Source organism: Platichthys flesus, chromosome 9, assembly GCF_949316205.1.
Source record: "Platichthys flesus chromosome 9, fPlaFle2.1, whole genome shotgun sequence".
NCBI lineage: Eukaryota > Metazoa > Chordata > Actinopteri > Pleuronectiformes > Pleuronectidae > Platichthys > Platichthys flesus.
The window spans coordinates 4341403-4362245 of NC_084953.1; the positions used below are offsets into that span (position 1 = coordinate 4341403).

Below are 20843 nucleotides of genomic sequence, written 5' to 3' on the forward strand. Positions count from 1 at the left end.
AGTCCAAAAGACCAGGAGTGAAAGGTTCCTCAGACCAAGAGAACGAAGATTAGTCTGAAAGAAGGGATTTCTGTCAAGATCAAACTGAACCATTGACAAATTACATTAAACACAATAAAGTTTGATCTATGAAGACGTTCATTTGATGCATTAAAAGTATTGGAGAACTGGGCCTCGAGTTGAACTCATTTTAAACATTAGCACATATGAATGGTTCCATAAAAATGTCCTGTGCAGAAAACCAAACGGTACGTCTTTACACTGGATTTGATGGGAGGTGTTCACTTTTCAACTTTATTCACAAATTTCTATTTCCTCTTTACTCCTAACCACCTTCCCCCCCCCCCAAAATAATTAAAATATACAAATACATTTTATACATATTTAGTTTGATATTATTCCAAACTCTTTCTAATCAAAATGAAAAAAATTATATTTTTCCATTTTCTTGTTTTGTTTCTTCTCCTCCATAGCTGCAGTTGTCAGTGAAGCCACAAATTAAATGAGTCAAATATTCATGATGACGTTGTTGTGCATATCTGTCAATCAAACACCGTCTCTGTTATGTGGCACTGTCTCTTTTTACATGCACAGTTTTTCTCCAGTTAACTACGCAGGAACAAATATACATATTTCTATTTGTGCACCACAGGAATTTACCAGACAGCAGATATTTAGAAGATTCTCTCCAGAGCTGTAAATCATCATCGTGTGTGTGAGACACGCAGAACAAATACTTAAATTCATCTGTAATGAGGTAAAATCACAAAGCACAAGAACCACACTGAGATGGAGATCTGCATCTTCCACTCCTGCTCCTGCCTTTAAATCCACTGCGGAGACAGTGAAGAACAAATACCCGACATTAATATCTGGATGGCTGGCTTTCACTGCACCGTTAATATCTCGCTGCCAGCTCCTTTTCAATTCTTCCTATTTCCTGTTGTGATTATCTCTTATTCCACCTGTCAGAAAAACACAGATTAGTGCTTCAGCGGAAACACATTAAACGTCTGCCGAGCGGAACGGGGGGGGGGGGGTGGGGGGTGACAGTCGGTGCTTTACAGCCCGAGCTGGTGGAAGCTCCCGGCAGAGTCCTGGCGTCGGCTCCACGCGGCAGGTGGTGCTCAGAGGAAGAAAGAAAGACAAATCTGTGTAAGCTCATTGTGAAAACCTTTTGCTCTGTCACTTAAAACAGCTTCTGAACCGACTCAAAGACAAAGTGTGGGAGTAAAGTTTTAAAGAGTGACTTTTTATTTTTGTAATTCATATATACAGCAGGTGTTGAAGTGATGGATCTCAGCTGATTCTGGGCGTCTGTGCTTTGACACATGTCGACCGTCCACTCAGCCGAATCCGTCTCCTCCCGTCTTCACACATATGTCTCCGGCGTCTCAGATTTCACAGGAGCTTCACATCGTCCTCGTAGAAAAAAGTGCTGCTTATAAATCAAGTCCAAAAAGTCAAGCTCGACTGGAGCAAAGTGGTGTTTTCATCGTCACATCTATTCTGCCAATTTTTCCTTTTCAATAATTAATTTGTAACATCACAGTATGGAGAAGAAACATCGTGTTGTGATCCGGACAAATCAACATTTACACTTTTAAATATTTGTAAATATTTACATCCACCGATGACTCAAAATCCACTTTTAACACTTTTTCCAGTTTGTGTACAATATGTACAAAGCGAAGGGGAATGAATGAGCTCGTGGATTCTGACTTCCCAGCGTCTTCATGCACTGGTTCCAGTGACTGAGAGGCTCTGGGGGTCAGTGGGACGTCAGGGCTGCTTCTAAATGAAATACTCCTTCTGGTTTTCGCTGGCGGCGCCCTGCGAGTCCGCCCGGCTGCTGAAGGGGAACTCCTGGCCGTCGTCCGGCTGCGCCGCCTTGACCTCCTGGTTTCGATACGTCTCTTTCCTGCTGCAGATGAATCGGATCACGATCGCCAACGCAGACACGCCGACAAATATCACAACGGCAATCACCCCTGAGAAAACACAGAGACACAGACATGAGCTGCTTCCAGAGTTTCCCCCGGGGGAGGAAGTAATGTGTGAGAGTTTCTGCAGACTTTCGTTGTCTGGCACTTTTTTTGTAGGTGTTTTAGGTCCAGAAGACATTTTGGCTAATTTCTAATAACAGCATGAAATGAAATCTAATCATTGAAAGTGTAAGTGAACATTTCTGCTCCATCTGAAAGGATTCTCTCAAGAAGTTCTTAAAATGTTCAGGAGGGAAAAAAAAGGGTTTCTGTGAGGTCATAGTGAACTCAACCTTTGACCTCCAAATTGCAAATCACATGTTCCTCACATCCAAGTGAATGTTTCATGATGATGTAATGAAACTCTCTACATTCACAAGAACATGACGCCACAATGACCTTGAACCAAATGTTCTTCCAATTGTTTGGAGCAAACCCTGAGAGGTTCTTGAAATTGGATTCACAAGACAAACAAACATTGTTCAGTAAGGTCACTGTGACCTTGACCTTTGACCACAGGGCAGACATAATGTCCAGGACCACTGTGTTTGAACAAGCTTCTTTTTAACTCGACAGATTATCATTATCAAATATCTAAGCTCTAGAAAAACGTGGATGAATTAAAGAGAAAAGATGAAAAACCTTTAATATCAACCCTGCAATTATTTTGATGTAACTATAAAGTAACTAACTCATTAAACTGTTTGAACTGAGCATGCACTGTACAGTACACATTAAAGCACAGGTGGTAACTTTCCACAACAGTATCACGGATCAGAATGTTTTAATTTCTTGATTTGAAAGGTAATTTGCATGAAAAAGATAAACATCTGAAGATTGAACCAGACTATTTCGGTTCTATTTTTGTGCGTTAATTATTGTATGGGGTGACACAGTCTAATTGTGCAGCTCAGCACTGACGTCTGTTTGTGTATTGTTCCCAGACGCTGAGGGTTTTGTCTCTCCTGACATTTCCATCTCAAAATAGCTCACGACAAACAGTCAGTGCAATAACTGATTCCCCCCTCCCCCTTTGTCTGGAAAAGTTAGACAGAACATCTTTTAAAAGTTCTGTTCCAGCTACAAACAGAGCAGGCACTTCGGTGCTTCAGGTTTTATTTATGAAACCAAACTAAATGTACGATAAAAGATACTGCAAGCCTGAGTTCAATAATGCAGTTTTAAATCAAATCTCAAAGATTTTCTTGTGATGTGTGTGAATTCAGATCTAAAGTGTTGTAAACAAGAAACCTCACGTCTTTTCCTTTAGCCTCCAAACTTTCTCTCTTCACTAAGGAAAAGTCCTGAGAAGTTGCGGATGCAGAATTTGTTAATTCTGCCACAAATGTAGGTTCTGGGAAAATGTGTTATTATAAAGAAATGTTCACATCAGTCGATATTGAGGTCGATTTTTGCTTGTGAGTGAAAGCTGAAGAAAAAAGTTTGTATTCAACTTCCTCACTGTGTGTGTGTGTGTGTGTGTGTGTGTGTGTGTGTGCGTGTGTGTGTGTGTCTGTTTGTGTGCACATTTTCCACCATATGTTTCATTAGTCGTGGGATTGAATCCCTATATCTATGTTAATCAATTACTATTAATTAATTATGGCAGTTTGTACTCTCTCTCTCTCTCTCTCTCTCTCTCTCTCTCTCTCTCTCTCTCTCTCTCTCCTCGCACCTCTTTCCCCCTCTTCCCATATATTTACTGGTATTTAATCAAATGTTTTTCTTCTCCCCACTGAGACGGACAGCCTCACCTCCAATTAGAGCCGAGTCACTCCTGATAGCGTTGACTAAAGGTTGACCTGGATCCACTGAACCAGGTTGATCTGTGAGGAAGAGAGAGAGAGAGAGAGAGAGAGAGAGAGAGAGAGAGAGAGAGAGAGAGAGAGAGAGAGAGAGAGAGAGGAGAAAAAATTATAAGCAAGAAGTCACATAAAACTAAATAAAGATAAGAGAAGGTGAAATCAAGTATGATATAGAATCGTTGCCCTCTGGTTGTGGGCCTCCGACAAGTTGAAGTCTGTGGTTCTGTCTGAACCAGGGACTTAGACAATTCAATTAAAATACAATGAATAATTATGAATTCTTGAGTTATGGCCCCCAAACAATTGTTTTCCCTCTTGATGACTGCGAGTCTGCTCCTCGTACCTGACAGGGAGTGTGTGGTTTCTGCCGTGTAGGACTTGGCTGGAGAGGAGGATCCACAGCTGGACTGGACCAGGGGACCGGTGAGGACGATGTCCCCGTCAGGATGCAGCAGGGCGTCTTTCAGGGGACTGATGGAGTTGAAGCGAACAGCTGACAGACAGCCGGTGAAGCCGAGGGCGGCCAGCTCCGCCAGCTCCGCGTCCAGCTCATCAGACTCTGTGGACAGAGTGGTGATACAGTTAGTGGAGGAAGTTTGTTTGGTTGTACACAGATTGTTGATCCAGCACCGAAACACAAGGTTAAAAGGTTTTTGTGTATATGCACTAACCCAGAGGGCCTCAGCATCACTAACTGTGCTGAATAAACCCCTCAGTGACTGTAAATGTCAGTGTGAACTCCACTTGCTCCTTAAGAACAGTGTGACAACAGATCCCATCACCGTCAGTCAGCTGAGTTCTCACCACAGAGACCCAGAGTCTGTTTATCAGCTGTGTGGAGCATCGGGCTCAGATTGAGTTTGAGATTAAATGTGATTCTCTGGGGCCGGTATTTCAAAATGATCCGACAGGATTAATCCACCTGGATTGGATTAAATCCTGATCAGATCCTAAAAACGGGTATTTCAAAGCAAATCTGATCCTGAAGATTCAGTTTCAGATTTGGCAATCCAATCCTGCCCTTGATCCGGATTAAAAGCTGCTGTTGAGTATTTCAAAACTTAAGTGGGAAATCTGGATCAGTTTGATCCTAAAAATCAGGATCACCCTGATCCCACCTCAGAGGTGGATTTGAGGGAGATTACATGTTAAGATTTGAACAGTTGAAGTGTAACTGCTCCCAAAGTTCTTTGTTTAATACAACTAAGCTTCACTGCTGTTTGATCAATGTATATTTCCTTTTCACGTTCCTTTTTTTTTTCTGCAAACATGCACGCTGTTCACTGCAATGCTTTAACAAATCGGCGTCAGAAGTGCAACACAGAATAGACATTACACTACTGCCTGTAAGTGACATTACAAACTCCAATTAACAAGGAATTATGATTCTTTCAACTTTGTGCTGATTTACATAATTGGTTAACTCAATATAATGATTGCCTTTCATCTAGTCTGAGGACGCATCAACACTGGCTAAGATTATACTTTAATTCAGAGACAATAGTTGAGCTAGCTTCTCCTTTTTCTGTAAAATGTTGGCTCCATTTCCTGTTTCCTGTCTGTGATCCAGGGGGCGGGACGGATTTGGACATCCCAATCTGCCGGTATCAGGATCACTCTGATCCAATCCAGCAAAGTTTTGAAATACCGGGATAGATCAGGTTGATCCGTGGCTGAGGACAGGGGGATTTGGTTATCCGGATCATTCTGATCTGGATTACAAGTTTTGAAATACCGGCCCCTGGGCAGCAGGAAGTGACTTCACTTTGAATTAAACATCTCATGACATGTGTGAGTAAATAACCTACATAATTGAGATGGGACACAAACAGAGCATTTGTTGAAGATGTGGATTTTTTATTTCTTTCTCTTTAGCTCTACGTTTCACTTTCATAACACTTTTTAATTTGAATGAAAAACAAATGTGCTTCACCTTTCACGTATGTCACTGGTTGTTAGAGTTCATTATTTTACTTAATTAAAAGTAGCAACACAACCTGGTGTAAATTAAAGGTGCAAAAGTATGAACTTTGAAATAAAACCAAAATTACTCAAAGTAAAAGTACTTTGTTTTGCAGAATGGCCTGTTTGAGAATAATTTAGCCGATAAGATCATATTGAACTATAAAAATAAAATAATGTTGCAAAATTTCTGTCATTGTTATGAAACCTTCTTTAAAAAAACATCTGTGACCTCATCACAACAGTTTTCAAGAACTGACGAGCTGTCCACCTCCTCCCAGCTGCTGCCCCTTACATCCACCTCTCTGCACCCCCCCCCCTCCTCCCTCTCTCCCTGTCTCAGTCTCTCCGTTCTCTCCTGGTCCATTAGTTAGGCTGATGGATGACAGGGCTGCCAGGGAGTGACAGTATATCAACTATCTTGCAGCCTCTCCGATTCGGATACGGACCCGACTGCCTGGGTCCTGTGGCTCCGAGGGGAAGGCCGGGTCACATACGAACACGACCCGGGTCATCAATAAAAGAGCAGCGGGGGGGCTTCACCGGAGCAGACAGCCCCAGCAGCCATTTATGTCCCTTTCTCCCATGTGCACGGCAGAGAGCAGGAGACATTCTGTTATTTTTCATAGTCAAAAGTTGACGACAAGAGTAACGGTAAAGAATCCAGAAGCCAAAAGGCCAAACTATGGAGCCGCTGCACAGCCGGCAGGGACTGAGTGCAACAGCGAAAACACAACTACAGCGAAGAGTCGACAAAATCAAATCACACAGAAATGGTCTCCTCCCGGTCGCACAACAGCCCAACGCTTCTCGTGCACAGAAGAACTCAACTTTTAATAAAATCCACTGGCGCAGTGCAAGAGACAGAAAGAGAGAAAGATGCAACCATCTTGATTTTAGAGGAAGCAGAAGCTCAGAGAATGAGAATAAAAGAGAAAATGAAAGATGGCAATAGTCTCAGCAAGTTCCATCCACTTCCCTGAATGGACTCCAGTTGCATTCATCCATCTAAAGTCCTCTGCTGCCCTCTGCTACATCACAAACTGAAGGAAAGGATCTACAGCCACTGGAAGCAGACGCCCACTGACTCTGGTTCTGCTCCATGTTTTCCTCCCGTTTAAAGTTTTCTCTCACCACAGTCGTTAAAGTGCAACTCATTGTGAGAACTGTTGTGTTTCTCTATAATAATTTGACCTTACTGCAGCATGTCGAGAACCTTGAGATGATGCATGTTGGTGGTGGGTGTTGTACAAATACAATTTTAGTTACAGTTACTCTGGGGAAATAATTATAGCAAGTGTCTAGCATCACAGGAGAGGGGGTGGGGGGTATCAGCTGGTGAAATCTGATAGTGGACGATAAATCAAAGCCTCCACGTTGGTTATCTACAGTGAGAACAGGGTCGGGGCTGATCAATTATACAGCAACTGGAACTCTGTGAGATTTATCATCATCTCATCTCTGCTCCTTTCTCAGATTTCAGGTAGTTTTTAATGGAGAAAGTCATTTGATACCTGAACCCAATCTCAGCCCCACATATTAACCTCTGTTAAGTTTTCACCTCTGTCTGTTGGTTTGTTTGTTTGTCAGCGGGATTACGCAAGAAAACCAAACTTGATGGAAGGATGGGACATGGAACAAGAAAGGATGATGAAGGTGCTAATTGGGACATTTTAGTATTTCCTGGGGATGAATCCATGGGTTAAGAAGTAAAGACTCCAGCACATTTAGGGCCTGATATCAATGAAGGTTTGCATTGTGGTGCAGATCCAAACAGACATCTGAGTTTAAATGTGGTTCCATAGTGGAGAGGATTGTTTTGGAAGCTGCATGTTTGCAAATAGAGCGACAAACCTGTTACTATAACCAAAGTGACGCTGAGGAAAACATGGATGCAGGAAAGTAAAGAAATCAACAGTTTATATTGATCTTTAATAGATTCAGAACGATGTCTGATTGAACATGATGGCTTTCCTGCAGAATTTATGAGAACTGGGACTTGGTGGTTATTTGAGAATAAATCTCCAGATAGGAAAACGCAGTCCCCACACAGTCCTCCCTGTTTAAACAGAAGCTGTGAGCTGCAGCTGAGTGAAGCCCCGTGTTCCTCACTGCAGACGGAGGTTGAACCGCAGCGTCTGACTTCCTGGTTTAGTTTGACCCGGCGCTCTGCGGCTGAGACTCATTGGTTGTTACGCCGAATCGCAGGGTGCTGACTTCAATCTTCTGAGTAATTCGTTCTTTTCAATCTCTCCTCATTACCATACAAAGTGAAGGAGCTTTTCTCCAGTTATTACCATTACAGCAGCCTGGAGCCGCGCTCAGCCACCCAGACTCATATAGAGACCGTATTACTCACCGCTTCCGTAACACAGATAAAAGTTCACCGAGATTTACTTCACTGCTGAACTCCTGCATTAGTGAAAGAAACAATCAAGGCTGTAAATGCACCTAATGTCTCATAACTGCGACTTAAATGGTTGCCTCCACCTTTAGTCCTTTTTCTAGTGTTGCTCTTATTTCCAATCTCCACTGTAAAGTCCTGTAAGAAACTGAATATGGATATGAAGTTGTTTTTAAAGGCAGCCCAGCTGTTGCACTGACTGCACCTCTCCCCCCCGGTCCACTCAACGTGACGAGCATTAAACTGCAGAAACGCTCCAGAAGCTGTTGTTCGTCACATGAGGCCAAACGTCTCCATCCTCTTATTCAAATGAGTCCGTCTCAGTGCTGAGAGCCTCTCTTACCCTGGACTCGGCCCAGAATGAGCGACTTGATGCTGTTGGATTCAGCGTCAGACGACAAGTTGAAGTCCTCCCTGGCGTTCTGGTCAATCTGAAAGAAGAGTGAATTTCATATCTGTAAATGTCGGAGGTTAGAAGGTGGACAGCAAAGAGCGACAGAGACAAACTGTTGAGATCTTTATTCAAACAGAATCTTGTCTTTAATGCACATATTTAAAAAAAGGATTAATTCTAATCAACAAAATCTATGAACCTGTGAAATGCTGTGGTTCACATTAACTGAGCAGAGTAGAACAGAGGTCCTGTTCAGACCCGATGTAAAAATCTCATCACAACTGGTCCTGAATGTGTTTTCTGTGACCAATTGTCTCGCTATTCAATAAATCAGAAAGGATTTCAGTATTTATGGTTTGTTGCAGTGGGAGAATGAAACTAAGAGGTACAAAATGTTCAGTTAATAGTGACGACGCCAATCAAGTCCCAATAGATTCCTTTCTTAGCGTCAAGTATTTAGTTTTAAATGAACAAAGGCTTTATTTGACAATGTAGCCTGAAAAGTTGACTGTAAAACATTAACTCCCACTCTATTTGTCCTAGTTTCCGAAAATGTCCCTGCTTGTGCTGATTTGTGTGACACAGTGTGAATCATCTGTTGTGTGCGTTCACCTGCACGGACACAGCGTCTGCCAGTCTCCTGATGGTCACCGTGTGCAGACGTCCGTCAGCCAGGTTCACAACTCTGCTGCCCAACACCTCCACATCCCTGCTGCCGTGCAGCTTGTACCTCAGCTCCAGCTCATCTTCACCAGACGACAACAAGCACAAAGACAAGAGCTTCATTTCAAAATGACCACGCTCCTGAGAAGTTAAAAAACCTGTTATTATACTGTGAGGTCAGAGTAGATCACGCTTTATTTATCCCTGTTGACTAATTTGTTTTAAACACACAGATTCCATGAAAACATTTGGGTTTCCTTCACATTTAAAATATCTTTAACAAATAACTTGTAAATGTAGAATGCTGTCAACTACGGTGACTGAGACTTCTCGCTCAAGTGCATTAACACAACTGGAATGCAAAATTCACAACACAACTACAAAAAGCTCACAGCAGAAACAAAACAACTACAGAAGTCCTTCATTCCTATAGGAATGCGCTTGTGTGAGACGTCTCGTCCCCGTTAGTAGACGTAGAAGAAGCTGAATATCGATCTGATGTAATCGGAGCGAATCCATTTGACACAATCTTTCTTCACAGAACAAATAACCTTTCATGCAGATATGTGAGTGTTAATGAAAATACCAGCTGCCAAATGAAAAAAGCTAAAAACCATTTAACTTCGCTTGGAAGGATATTTTATCTCTATGAATAATAGAGATGAATAATTTGTGTTAAACTTCACAAATGCCACAGATGAGATAACTTGAATCTGCAGATTTTACAGATGAGCAGAAATCATAGGAAAACAGATAAGATAATAAATAATACCTTTTTTAATTAATAACTGATTTTATTTCTATGAAAAGATCCGATCTGGATGAAGATAAAAGCAGTGGTAGAGAGGGCAGAGGGGGGTTCAGGCCCAGCCAGACACTGAGGTACTGGAATGAGTCTGTGTGCAGCAGCTGAGGCTTTTGTTACTGCAGCAGCAAAAAGAGAGAAACATGAGAAAAGCCTTGTTGAAGCCACCGAGTGGAACCTCTCTCTGGGATTTAATTAGATACTTCAGCGAGAGAGAGCAGATACCTGATGATGAATTCATCGGTTACTCAAAACCTGCCGTCCCTGAGCTTTTCCTCCGTCATTAAAACAGTTACTTTCTAAATTCAAGACTTTATCCTAAACTCATCCCACAAAATCTCTGTCTGTGGATAAATGCATATCACGAGACCTGTTCCATCTAATCAAGCTTTATTTTGAAAAGGTGTGAGCCTGAGGATTGTGTCGATTGGTAAACAGAGAGTAATAAATGACAGTAAATTGGAGATGTGTTTGAGGACGACTCACTAATGACGTGCAGCATCAACACAGAACAAGCCAGTTTGTAGTCCTGCCTTCATGACGACAGATTTTGGGTAAAAACTACAAATGAAATCTCTCTCAACTCTCGTTATAAAAAACAATTTATTCAGCTACAGTCTATTTACAAGTTGCACACACTGGATAACTGCTAATCCTGTTATGCAACAACAGAGCGCTGGAGCCGCTCCCTGCCACCCGGAGCTATGTGAAGCTCTACAGTGAAACCAGTGATTCGAACGTGAACACAATTAATGTTCACAATGGCAAGAACATGGCGGGAATATGCTGAAAGGAATTATCACTTAACAACGAGTGAAACACATGTTTTCCGTAGAGCTACACTGGACCTAACCACTGGAGGAAGCAGTCGACAGAGCATGACACGCTGATTCCAGAGGGACGAGGAGAGGGCCCTCTACTGTGCAGGGACGACAAGATACGAACAAGAGCTGCAGAATGAAATTTGGTAAAAGGAAATCTACTGGTGTGTTCTCACCGTGTTCGTTGATCAGCAGTGCCAGGTATTCTTTGTGGAAGGAGTGGACGTAGAGCAGCAGAGCCGGACTCTGTAAGGTCCTGAAGCTCAGAGAGATGTTTTCTCCTCTCAGCTTCACGTCAGAGAAGATGGACGGAGATGGAGACAGAGACGTGCTGCTGCTGCTCAGCTCGTAGGGCTCCTTGAGGACGTAGGTGATGGACATCGTGGACGTGAAGCTGGCAGAAACCTCTGGAAGGTGGAAAGTTTGAGATTCAGTCAGGAAAGGGGAAATTAAATCATTTGGTTTGAATCTTCAATCCTGTGAGTTCAGGCAACAGCTCTGCTTTAGATATGATTAGGGACCAAGACGTCTCTCAGTACTGTGTCTCCTTAAATTCAATCCAACTGCACCAAATTGCATTGATAGATATCAGATATGCATTATTTTTTGATTCGACATGTTGATAGAAAACTGGGTGATATTACATTTCTTTTCAATTTGTTTCTGCTGATTAGTTGTGTACAAATCATTTTTTAGGCGACAGAGGACGACTGGGAAACAGCTATGACGTTTATATTTCACTTTCTTTTTATCTGCTGTGTAATGGCATCAATCAAATGCATCAGTGAAATGATATTGGCATAGCCCAGATTCACAGTCTCAATATGTCACTTTAACTCTGTGATGTCTTCAGACTGGAGAACAAAAATGATGAGTTTAATCCGGTGGATCTACATGGAAGTAATTCCCTGGTCTTGTCTGAGTGGTTTGTTTAATACTCGTCGTACTATCACTAAAAGACACTTTAGTAGGAACACATGCAGTAATTTGATTAGCCAGTCATGCTTCATCAGACAGGCACAGACCAGGAGCTTCAGTTAATGCTCACATGAAACAAAGTGTGGTGTCGTGTGCAGAGAAATGGGAAGTCAGTGAGTTTGTGGCGTGACTGTCGGTGAGTGTTTCTGAAACAGTGGATCCTCTGGGACTGTTCGTGCACGACAGTTCACTCAGCATGTTGCCAAAAATCAACCCCCCAAAAAAAAGAGAAACATGGAAGAAGGAAACGTCCTGAACTGATGGAGACTCGAGTCTCCTCGGAGTGGGAACATCTTCAGGACACAGAGAAGTGGAGCAGAGGGAGGTTGTTGCACCGAGCTCTGAGCTTGTTGTCGCTCTGCAGCTCATCGATTCTGCATCAGAGGATGTCAGACACAGCAGCTGGTTCCACATTAAACAGTGAACCAAATGTGTCCAGCTGCTTTTTATTCTCTATTCATGTCCTGGAACCTCTCGCTGACCGCCTGGAGTTTCCTACAACGCACCGGAAGCTCACCAGATGTGTTCTGGCAAAGTAAGAAAGGACACAGTGCTTTCCTTTCTCCAGCTGCACTTTTCATATCGTGCTTGTACAATATCACTTATCCACTTTGCAACGGTTCTGGGAACCAAACGGATATATGAGACACAAAGACGTGTTCACAGGAACAGGAAGAGGTCTGGTACATTCAGGCGAGGGATGGAGTCCGGGTAGAGCGAGCAGGAGGCCGGACCTGATGTTATAATTCAGCCAAATTGTTTTAGAATACCGCACCTGGAGACCAGCTTCAACCCAGAGAAATTGAACTGCTATTTAAATTTTAAATCCTTCCATCTGTTTGTCTGATTTTACGTTGCACTGGTGAGCCGTGTTGGAAAACAAAGTTTTACTCATACATTTTTTCTAAAGGTCCTAAACGCGCCTTCTGGCTCGCTGTGACTTTTCAAAAATTACTAATGACTGTATTCTCACATTGAATCCCTCAGACATTGACATTTTAGTGGAGGGCAAGCAGGGACAAGTTGTGGAAATTGTCCTGGATGAAAGATCCAGACATTTGGGTTCTCATACATACAGCCCCTCCAAAATATTCAGCAGAATATCTGTAGTTCAGGGCTGGTCTGGAAGCAGCGATAATGCACCATTACACTGGGTGTCCCCCTGAGAGACTCTGACTAATGCACCACTGCCTGTGACTGGCATATCAGACTCACAAAGGATCCTCCTCTTCTTAATTTGGAGAAACTCTGGATGGAACAGACAGACAGTGAAATGCATTACGTAGCAGAAGAGGCCGCGGCACCTTTATGACAGAAGGCTCCGGTGAAGGCGGACGGGCGGCAGTCACAAGTGAAACCGTCGGTTTTCTCCACACAGCGACCCCGGTTCTGGCAGAGCGAGCCGTAGCTGCTGCAGTGCCCCGGGCAGCCGGGCCGGACCCCGGGGGTGATCTTCGCCCGCTCCTCCAGGTCCAGGGTGATCCCGTTCAGCTGCAGGGAGCGGATGCAGCCGCGGAAACCTTTCTGTCTGGACGCGGTGCCGCCTGTCAACAAGAACAGAGAACGATCACTCAAAGGCTCTGTTCACAGTCAGTGAAGCCACATGACACAGAGAAACAATGGTCAGTAGTAACGGTTGGTAACGTTTTCTTTGTGAGATGGTGGTGGAGGTTGGCTCTTCAACTTTACAACTATTTATCTTTTCATAATTTTGATATCAAATAGTAAGAAAAGAAGCGTTTAAAGATTTGAATGGTGTGTTTCTATTGGGGTTGGGGTCCCTCTTGCCCCGGGGCCCCCAAACCTCTTTGAAACACTCCTGCTCAATAGTATTTATACTGTAAACACCATGTACCATTAAGTTCCCACTTGATCTCTGCCAGATTGTCAGATTTTCTTTCATTATGTTCTTGGCCTGTCGGATTTGATTCTGATTGTGTTTTGGACTTTTCCTTTGTTTTATGAATTTTGCCTCAAACTTTATATTTACTCTCACACCTGTTTTCAGAGTTTTTCAGATCACTCTCTTTGAGTCCTGTTTACAAGGCTTTTGTCACAGAGCTGATTAAATGATCATTTGAAAAGGTTTCAGCTGTGTGGTAATTAAACTAAATCAACGTGTCTAATCCTTTCTAAGGAGGAAGAGTAGCTCAAAAAGTAACTCACATAATCAAACCATATTTACCTGCCTCTGAATAAATCCCCATTGTGTCTCTGTATGACTGTAAATCTGTAATTGTTTGTCTGCTCGGCAGTAAAGTCTGATTTGTCAGTCACACGTTGCCACTGCAGCAGGACGAGCCCAGGACTCTGCTGCAGAAACACTGACACAGCCTGTGTGTCTGCTGGTTGCTGAAGGACCAAGTGTGTGGAGGCTGATTAACCATGTGGTGTCTGATATTCATCCAGACCAGAGTGGGAATCCCTCCCTCCACTCACCTGACATCTAACCCTCTATAACAGGAGCCTCACACCTGCTCACAGGGTTCAGACTCTAAAAATTACATTTCTCATTACGCTGCGAGCTCAACATCTTATTCTGTATCCACGCAGGGTAGTTGTTATTGCTCTGGCAGACTGGAAGTGGCCGGGTATTACTCTCACAGCTTGAGTCTGGAAAAACAGCAGCTCATCATACAACAAAACCACGAACCTCTGTGAGACTCGAGTCTGCTTCTGCAGAAACAGCCATTAAACACTCACAACACATTATGAGCGGGGGTGGAGTGACACCAGATCATTATACTGATGTTCCGACACTGATTCCTCCAAGAGAGGAAAACAAATATTTGCAAAATGTGGTTGAAATTCAGTGATTGATTCACAAAGTCAATAAATGCATCGAGTAACATGCAGGAATAAAGTCCAGGTTGAAAGTTGCCAGGAGCCTTTTAGTGATGCAGTGAGTTAAATCATTTCTCTGGTATTATTAGCTTGTACTGGGATGTGTGTCACGGTGTGCATGCAAAATCAATGCCTTCCAATAGCTATAAATTAATATGAACCAGAGTCGTGACATATAATGTAACCTGAGGCAATATTATGGTTAATTAACAGATTTTCTGGAGCCTATGACTCCTCATTCCCTAAAACAAGTTTAGAGGAATCCACGTGCATATGGCTTTGGTATGAATCCATTTCTTTGCAAACACAAACAACCCCCCCCCTCACTGCGTTCTATTTCAAAATCCCATCATATTTTCATGGCCACATTTAAATCCCTCTGCAACGCCGGCAAAAAACATCCAGGACAGTCCTGCCCATATAAGGAGAACACTTCCTTAAAGCTGTCCAGGAAGGATTATTAGCTTAACACAAGCGGCCAATCAATGCACACCTCCATCTCCCCGGTACCATTATTATTTGTTGCAAAAATATTTGCAGGAAGGATAAAACCTCATAACAAAAGTCTGATTTTCAATCTGCTCAAATACAGTTTGAGGGTGAGGTGCGGAGCATTTAAACAGAATCATGAGAATGGAGATGGAGTGAAGTGAGTGAGTTTGAATTGATGTTGATAAGAGGATGTACTCCATGTTAGTTAATGGGTTAATGGGATCAAACATTAAAAACATGTTCACTTCAAGTGGAGATGCATCGTCCATCATTTCTCTCTCAACAGCACCATGAATCTTTATTTCCACCATAACCTTAAACCAGCCCTGACTACTGTACATCCCGAGGCACTTGGAAACACACACAGTTCCACACTCCTGCCCCTCACCTATGAATAGCTGACTGTTCAGCTGCAGATGGATGTGCCCGTCGGCGGGAGCCTCCTGCGTGGCGGCCGGGAACCCGTCGACCCGAAGCCACGCCTCCTTCACGTTCCGCTCGGCTCGCACGCTGTGCCACCGGTCGTCGTGCAGCGGGACGCCCGTCTCCACCCGCACCTCCAGTGGACCGTTGCCCACGTCGAAGGAGAAGACGACCTCGGAGGAGGCTGTGGAGGCAGAGGATGGAGATAATGAGATAGACGGGGGGGGGGGCACACAACGGGGATGGTTAGCCTCGGGCTGAGCGGCGGCTTGGTTGACTGGCTGTCACTGTCACACCAGCAGAGAGAGCTTGACTTGTTCCTGTTGAATTCAAACTGACTGACCTGAAACTTTGAGATGATTGTGTCCTCTGGACGAGCGGGACTCTGTAAATCTGCTGTGTCACTTCCAACAGGTGCCACAGCTCCGTGTCTACACTGAGACAAACTGACTTTAATGTAATCGTGTTTACTCTCAGAACTGTTTTCTGATCTGCTCCCAGTGATGTGTGCGAATTCCAGTTTGAGACAACAGACATATGAAGACTGTCTGATGACTTATTTCTGTGAGGAATGCGGGGTGATTACATAATCCCATTTTGTAAAGGTTAAATCATTATTTAAAGAATATCAATGTGTCTTTCTTCAGCCTGAAAATGTAAAGAAAAATCTGATTTAATTCAGATTGGTCCCGGAGAGACGCCATATTTCAATAAACCCACTTTGTCCTTTCATCATCATCATCATCATCTTATGTTGTGTGAAGTGTGAAGAGACTCACCCCCACCCACCCAGCTGTCTGCAGGATGGACAGACAGATGGACAAAGATCTGAGATGATTCAGAGACCAGAGCAGGGCAGGAAAGAAAGACTGCAACATATGTGCGTGTGTGTGCGTGTGTGTGTGTGTGTGTGTGTGTGTGTGTGTGTGTGCCTGTGTTTTGTGTGTGTGTGTGTGTGTGTGTGTGTGTGTGTGTGTGTGTGTGTCTGCCAGCTGCACATTCTTCTTTCATATCGTCGACACACAAGCAACTTTTATTCCAGTTGCTGTTCACCTCAGGTCTTACTTTCTCTCTAGTGGTCAAATAGTGACTGTGTAATAATGTTTGCATATAAAACACAGAACACTTTTAGTAGATATTTCATGGACGTCGCAGTTGCCCCATTAGATCAAACGGCAGCGGCTGCTGCTGTGTGTCTGCGTCTGACAGATTGTAAACACTTTTTAAGGGCACACGCAGATTTACAAAAATAGGGCTGCTAGAAATGCTGTTAAATGCCCCAGATGGAGAAAAACTCCAAACCTAATCTAGGCTTTTAGTCATTAACCTTCACAGCCATTAAACTGGTAAAAAACCTAACATATAACGAGGAGAGGTGAGCTGGAGGCCACTTAGCGTCTGTTCATCCTTCATCAGACTGTGCCAAAGCTCCACCTTTAGAGATGAAGTCAGAGACATGTGTGTGAAGAAGAAAACACAATCCCTCACGGACAGTGGAGGGAAAAGCTGCACCGCCCTGGCGCTCGAGAAAGACCCAGAGGAATGAGTTGATAGAGCAACTGCTCTCTGGCCTCGCTCCAGTCGGGTCGGCTGTCATAACACCAGCAGAGATAAGAGACAGCTACTAGGAAGGACACCTTTCATCCTGATGTCTAACCATGTCTCTGAGTGAGGGGGACGGGCAGACATTAGAAAGACTATGCACCTTAGTCCACACAAATCATCTGTTAAAGAGTGTGGCCAGTAATCGAACATCTTTAACTCTGGACTTCCTGCTTCATCGACACCAAACCAGCAAACGTGAAAGAGCTTGAAACTCCACCCACCATTTAAATCCTCCTCCAAATTCAATACATAATATCAGGTGACAATACTGAGTCGTGCCTTCGAAAAGATTCCTGATATGACACAGTGCAAGAAATGAGTTTGTTTTGAATCAGGGAACGACTGGTTTTGATCAGAATTACTTGGTTGAGGTCAGAGATTGAGGGTTGGGAAGAAAACGGTGCTGAGCCAACTTGTTCTCTGCTCCTGTGGAGAAACGTCTGACTGGGAACAGTGGACGATCAACAGAAGACAAGCCTTGATATCCACTGTCTACAAATTATTGGCTGTTGCCCCCAGAGGTGAATTCATCATCAGACGATAGCCGATGGGCTCAGAGGCTAATATTTGACTGACCCAATAACCATCCACCCTGACCCAAACAACAGGATTCCTGCAAACTTTGAATTGATTGATTTGAAAAAGCGGAGGTGTCCTTCAACCCCAGAAGGTTAAAGGTTCCCTAGAGGGTAGAACAAATCACGAAACCTGGTAATGAGAGTCATCCTCCATTCACACTCACAGCTGAGCTCAATGCGGATGAAGTCCTTGATGCCCAGGTTCTCCAGGAAGACGCCGGAGGAGGACGTGGTCTTAAACAGGAAGGAGATGTCGGCGTTCAGCTCGCCGTGGAAGGTGGGGAAGTGCAGGTAAGATGTCTCCTTATCGAAAAACGCAGCGTTCCAGAAGTTCCCTGCAAATCAAACAAGAAGGAAAACAAATCACCTGTGTCCCTCTTTGTTTTGTGTTGTGTGATATATCACTTCAGGAACAAAGCTTATTAAAACACAGCTCGTTGTTATGGCTGGATAATGAGAATCATGTCGTAAACAAATGAAGCAACTGTTCAGTTAATTAGAAAAAGAACAAAACACACAACTCCAGCTGCGTGGGCTCATTTGTGTTGATTTACTTTGTGAGAAGTTTATATATTTATAATTGTTTTATTTGCTCGTTAAACAGAAGAATGAAATCAGAGGCAATTACCATTTCGATGAGTTCATTATGTATCTTCTCCTCATACATTGTTGTTAAAGAGCATAAATGGAATCATACTTCAGCTATTGATTTCCTAATTAGTGGACATATTTGTCCATTAATCTGCTTCTTTGTTTGGACCGTATTTCTGCTTGGTTTTTAATATCTCTATTAAATCCTTAATTACTTCTCATTTACAGATCACAGAGACATCAACAGAGGACTAATTGCTTATATAGAGTGTTTATTAATATTTAATTATTGAAAAGTCGCCTATACGATATCGAGCAACATTTTCCTTTTTCTGTCACTAAAAAACAAACATAAAACTTCTCCAGTACTGCTAAGAGGTTGAAGATACTTCTGAAATGAACTCACTGTCTCCATGACATCGCAGCGGCCCCACCCTGTAGGCGGCCTCCGACCCAGGACGTTGGACGTCTCCCAGCACCAGAGACCTCACCGGAAGAGACTCCTTATGGGTGAGGAGGCCTGAGTCGTTGGTCCTGGAAGTAGAGGAGGAGGAGGAGGAGGAGGAGGAGGAGGGGAAACAAATTAGGTGACGAAGAAGGAGGAAATCAAAGAGAAGAGACGAACAGTTGGAGGAGGAAAGAAGAGGAAAAGGCACAAGGGAGGAAGGGGTTGATGAGCAAAGATGGTGAGAAGAGGAAAGAGATGTAAAGAGGAAGAAAAGGAGAATGAAATGAAGGAAAAGGAGGTGAAGAAGGGTTAGGGGAGAAAAGGAGAGGAAGTTGGATGATGAGAGGAAAGAAGAGGAGGAAGAGGGAGATTGATTAAGACAAGAAGAAGAGGAGGAGAGAAAACCAAAGAGATTAGGTGATGAGGGATTAGGTGATGACAAAGGATGTGGAGGAAGACAAGGTGGAGGAAAAGAAGATGAGGTTTGATTATAAAAAGGACGAAGGAGAGAGGAAGCTGTAAAACAAGGTGGAGACGAGGACAGAGGTGAAGAAGAGGGCATCAACCCCAGCGAGCTGAGTGATCACGCACACAGAGCGGGTGAAACACTGGAGCCCACAGCCGAACCCAAACAACAAAGTGCTCAAACGAGGACTCTGGGCTCGACTCCACGTGTTTTGTGGAACTGCTGTTCTGTTTCACCTTCCAGCAGCTTTTGTTTCTGCAAATTCTTTAACAAGAAATAAATCTTGGACTGTCAGCACAGAAAGCCGCCTTGAATCTGTGAGAACGACACCAGGAGACGGTCTGTAAAAATAGAGTCAGATCCAGGCAGGGAGATAATGGAGAGACAGACCTTTGGCGATGCAAACGGTGGCAGGATTGGTTACAGTACGGGAGAAATGGCTCTAGCGGTATAATTGGTCACAGGATTGGGGAAGCGACCTAAATAGAGAATTGCTCACAGCGAGGATGAAAGGATTTGAATGCAGGAGAGGATGAAACACGAAGAGAGAAGGATCTGTAAATATTTGGGGATTTGTGGTGGACGTCCTGTGGCTCCTTTGAGTCCGGTAGACCGGGATGTGATGGGAAAAACGCTGAATGGTTTTGATGACTCATGATTACAGCCTCTGAAACATCATGCTACCTTTTCAGTGTAATATCTGCTCCAAGACACTTTGAAATATGAATCTTTTAAAGCTGGTGCAACCAGTTAACTGATCTTGACATTGATGCAGCACTTCTTCTGGTCTTCTGGACAAAATTAATCTTATCTCAAAAGTGGCTTGTAAAATAGCAAATATGGATCAAATATTCCAAAACAAAGGTCGGTGTTATTTGGCGAACATACAGCAAGGTGTGATGTGGATGTGAACCTGAAGTGGCCCAAGTGCCAAATGGTGAATACGGTCCAAGTAGCACAAAACTAATTATTTGTGTCCTTTGGTTGACATGCATTGATTTGGCCGACTTGTGGCCCAGATCTGTTAAACAGGAGCGGACCGCCCCATTTGCCATAATTTCCAGCGGTATATTGCAGAATCTGGTGACGTACCACTGGTCGTAATCAGCGTCACAGTTGCAGTAGTGATGTGAATCCAGGCAGGCGTCCTGCAGACCACAGGCACACTGACGGCTCCCCGGCTGAGCTCCAGCCCAGTACGTCTGGATCTGACCAGCACCCGGACCTCCCACCCACCAGCTGAACGGAACCCCCTCTGAAAGACAAACACACACACACAGACAAACAAACATATTAATCATTCCACACGAATGATACAGCAGAGGTAAGACAATACATCCTGTGAGGAAACAGTGACTGATGACTGAATGTCTCTAAAAGCGTCACTCATTTATTTTCATTGCACACAGGTTTGTGGATGTGTTTGTTTAAGTCCATGCTCGGCTGACATATAAAAGAAGTATATAGAACAATCCTCTTCTTCTTCCACCTTCTATCCATCTCAAAAGCTCCATTGGATCTGAACACAAACCCTGTGCCAGCCCTTTAGCGGCTCCTCACAGCCTCGCTGCCCGGCCTT

The 20843-nt window shown here is 43.6% G+C and overlaps 1 protein-coding gene across 1 annotated transcript in view; it reads right to left on the reverse strand.

Moving 5' to 3' along the window:
• Nucleotides 1–1231: 1231 nt before the first annotated feature.
• Nucleotides 1232–20843, reverse strand: part of LOC133961144 (contactin-associated protein-like 4) — a 66969-nt gene continuing 47357 nt past the window's right edge. Inside the window, exons 14-24 of the mRNA XM_062396145.1 lie at nucleotides 20357–20519; nucleotides 18757–18884; nucleotides 17924–18094; nucleotides 15542–15760; nucleotides 13122–13361; nucleotides 11016–11246; nucleotides 9163–9296; nucleotides 8500–8587; nucleotides 4134–4349; nucleotides 3740–3811; nucleotides 1232–1991 (exon numbers count right to left, since the gene is read on the reverse strand). Coding sequence (XP_062252129.1) covers nucleotides 1795–1991; nucleotides 3740–3811; nucleotides 4134–4349; nucleotides 8500–8587; nucleotides 9163–9296; nucleotides 11016–11246; nucleotides 13122–13361; nucleotides 15542–15760; nucleotides 17924–18094; nucleotides 18757–18884; nucleotides 20357–20519 — 1859 coding nt within the window. The 3' untranslated portion in view covers nucleotides 1232–1794. The remainder of the gene's footprint in view (nucleotides 1992–3739; nucleotides 3812–4133; nucleotides 4350–8499; nucleotides 8588–9162; nucleotides 9297–11015; nucleotides 11247–13121; nucleotides 13362–15541; nucleotides 15761–17923; nucleotides 18095–18756; nucleotides 18885–20356; nucleotides 20520–20843) is intronic.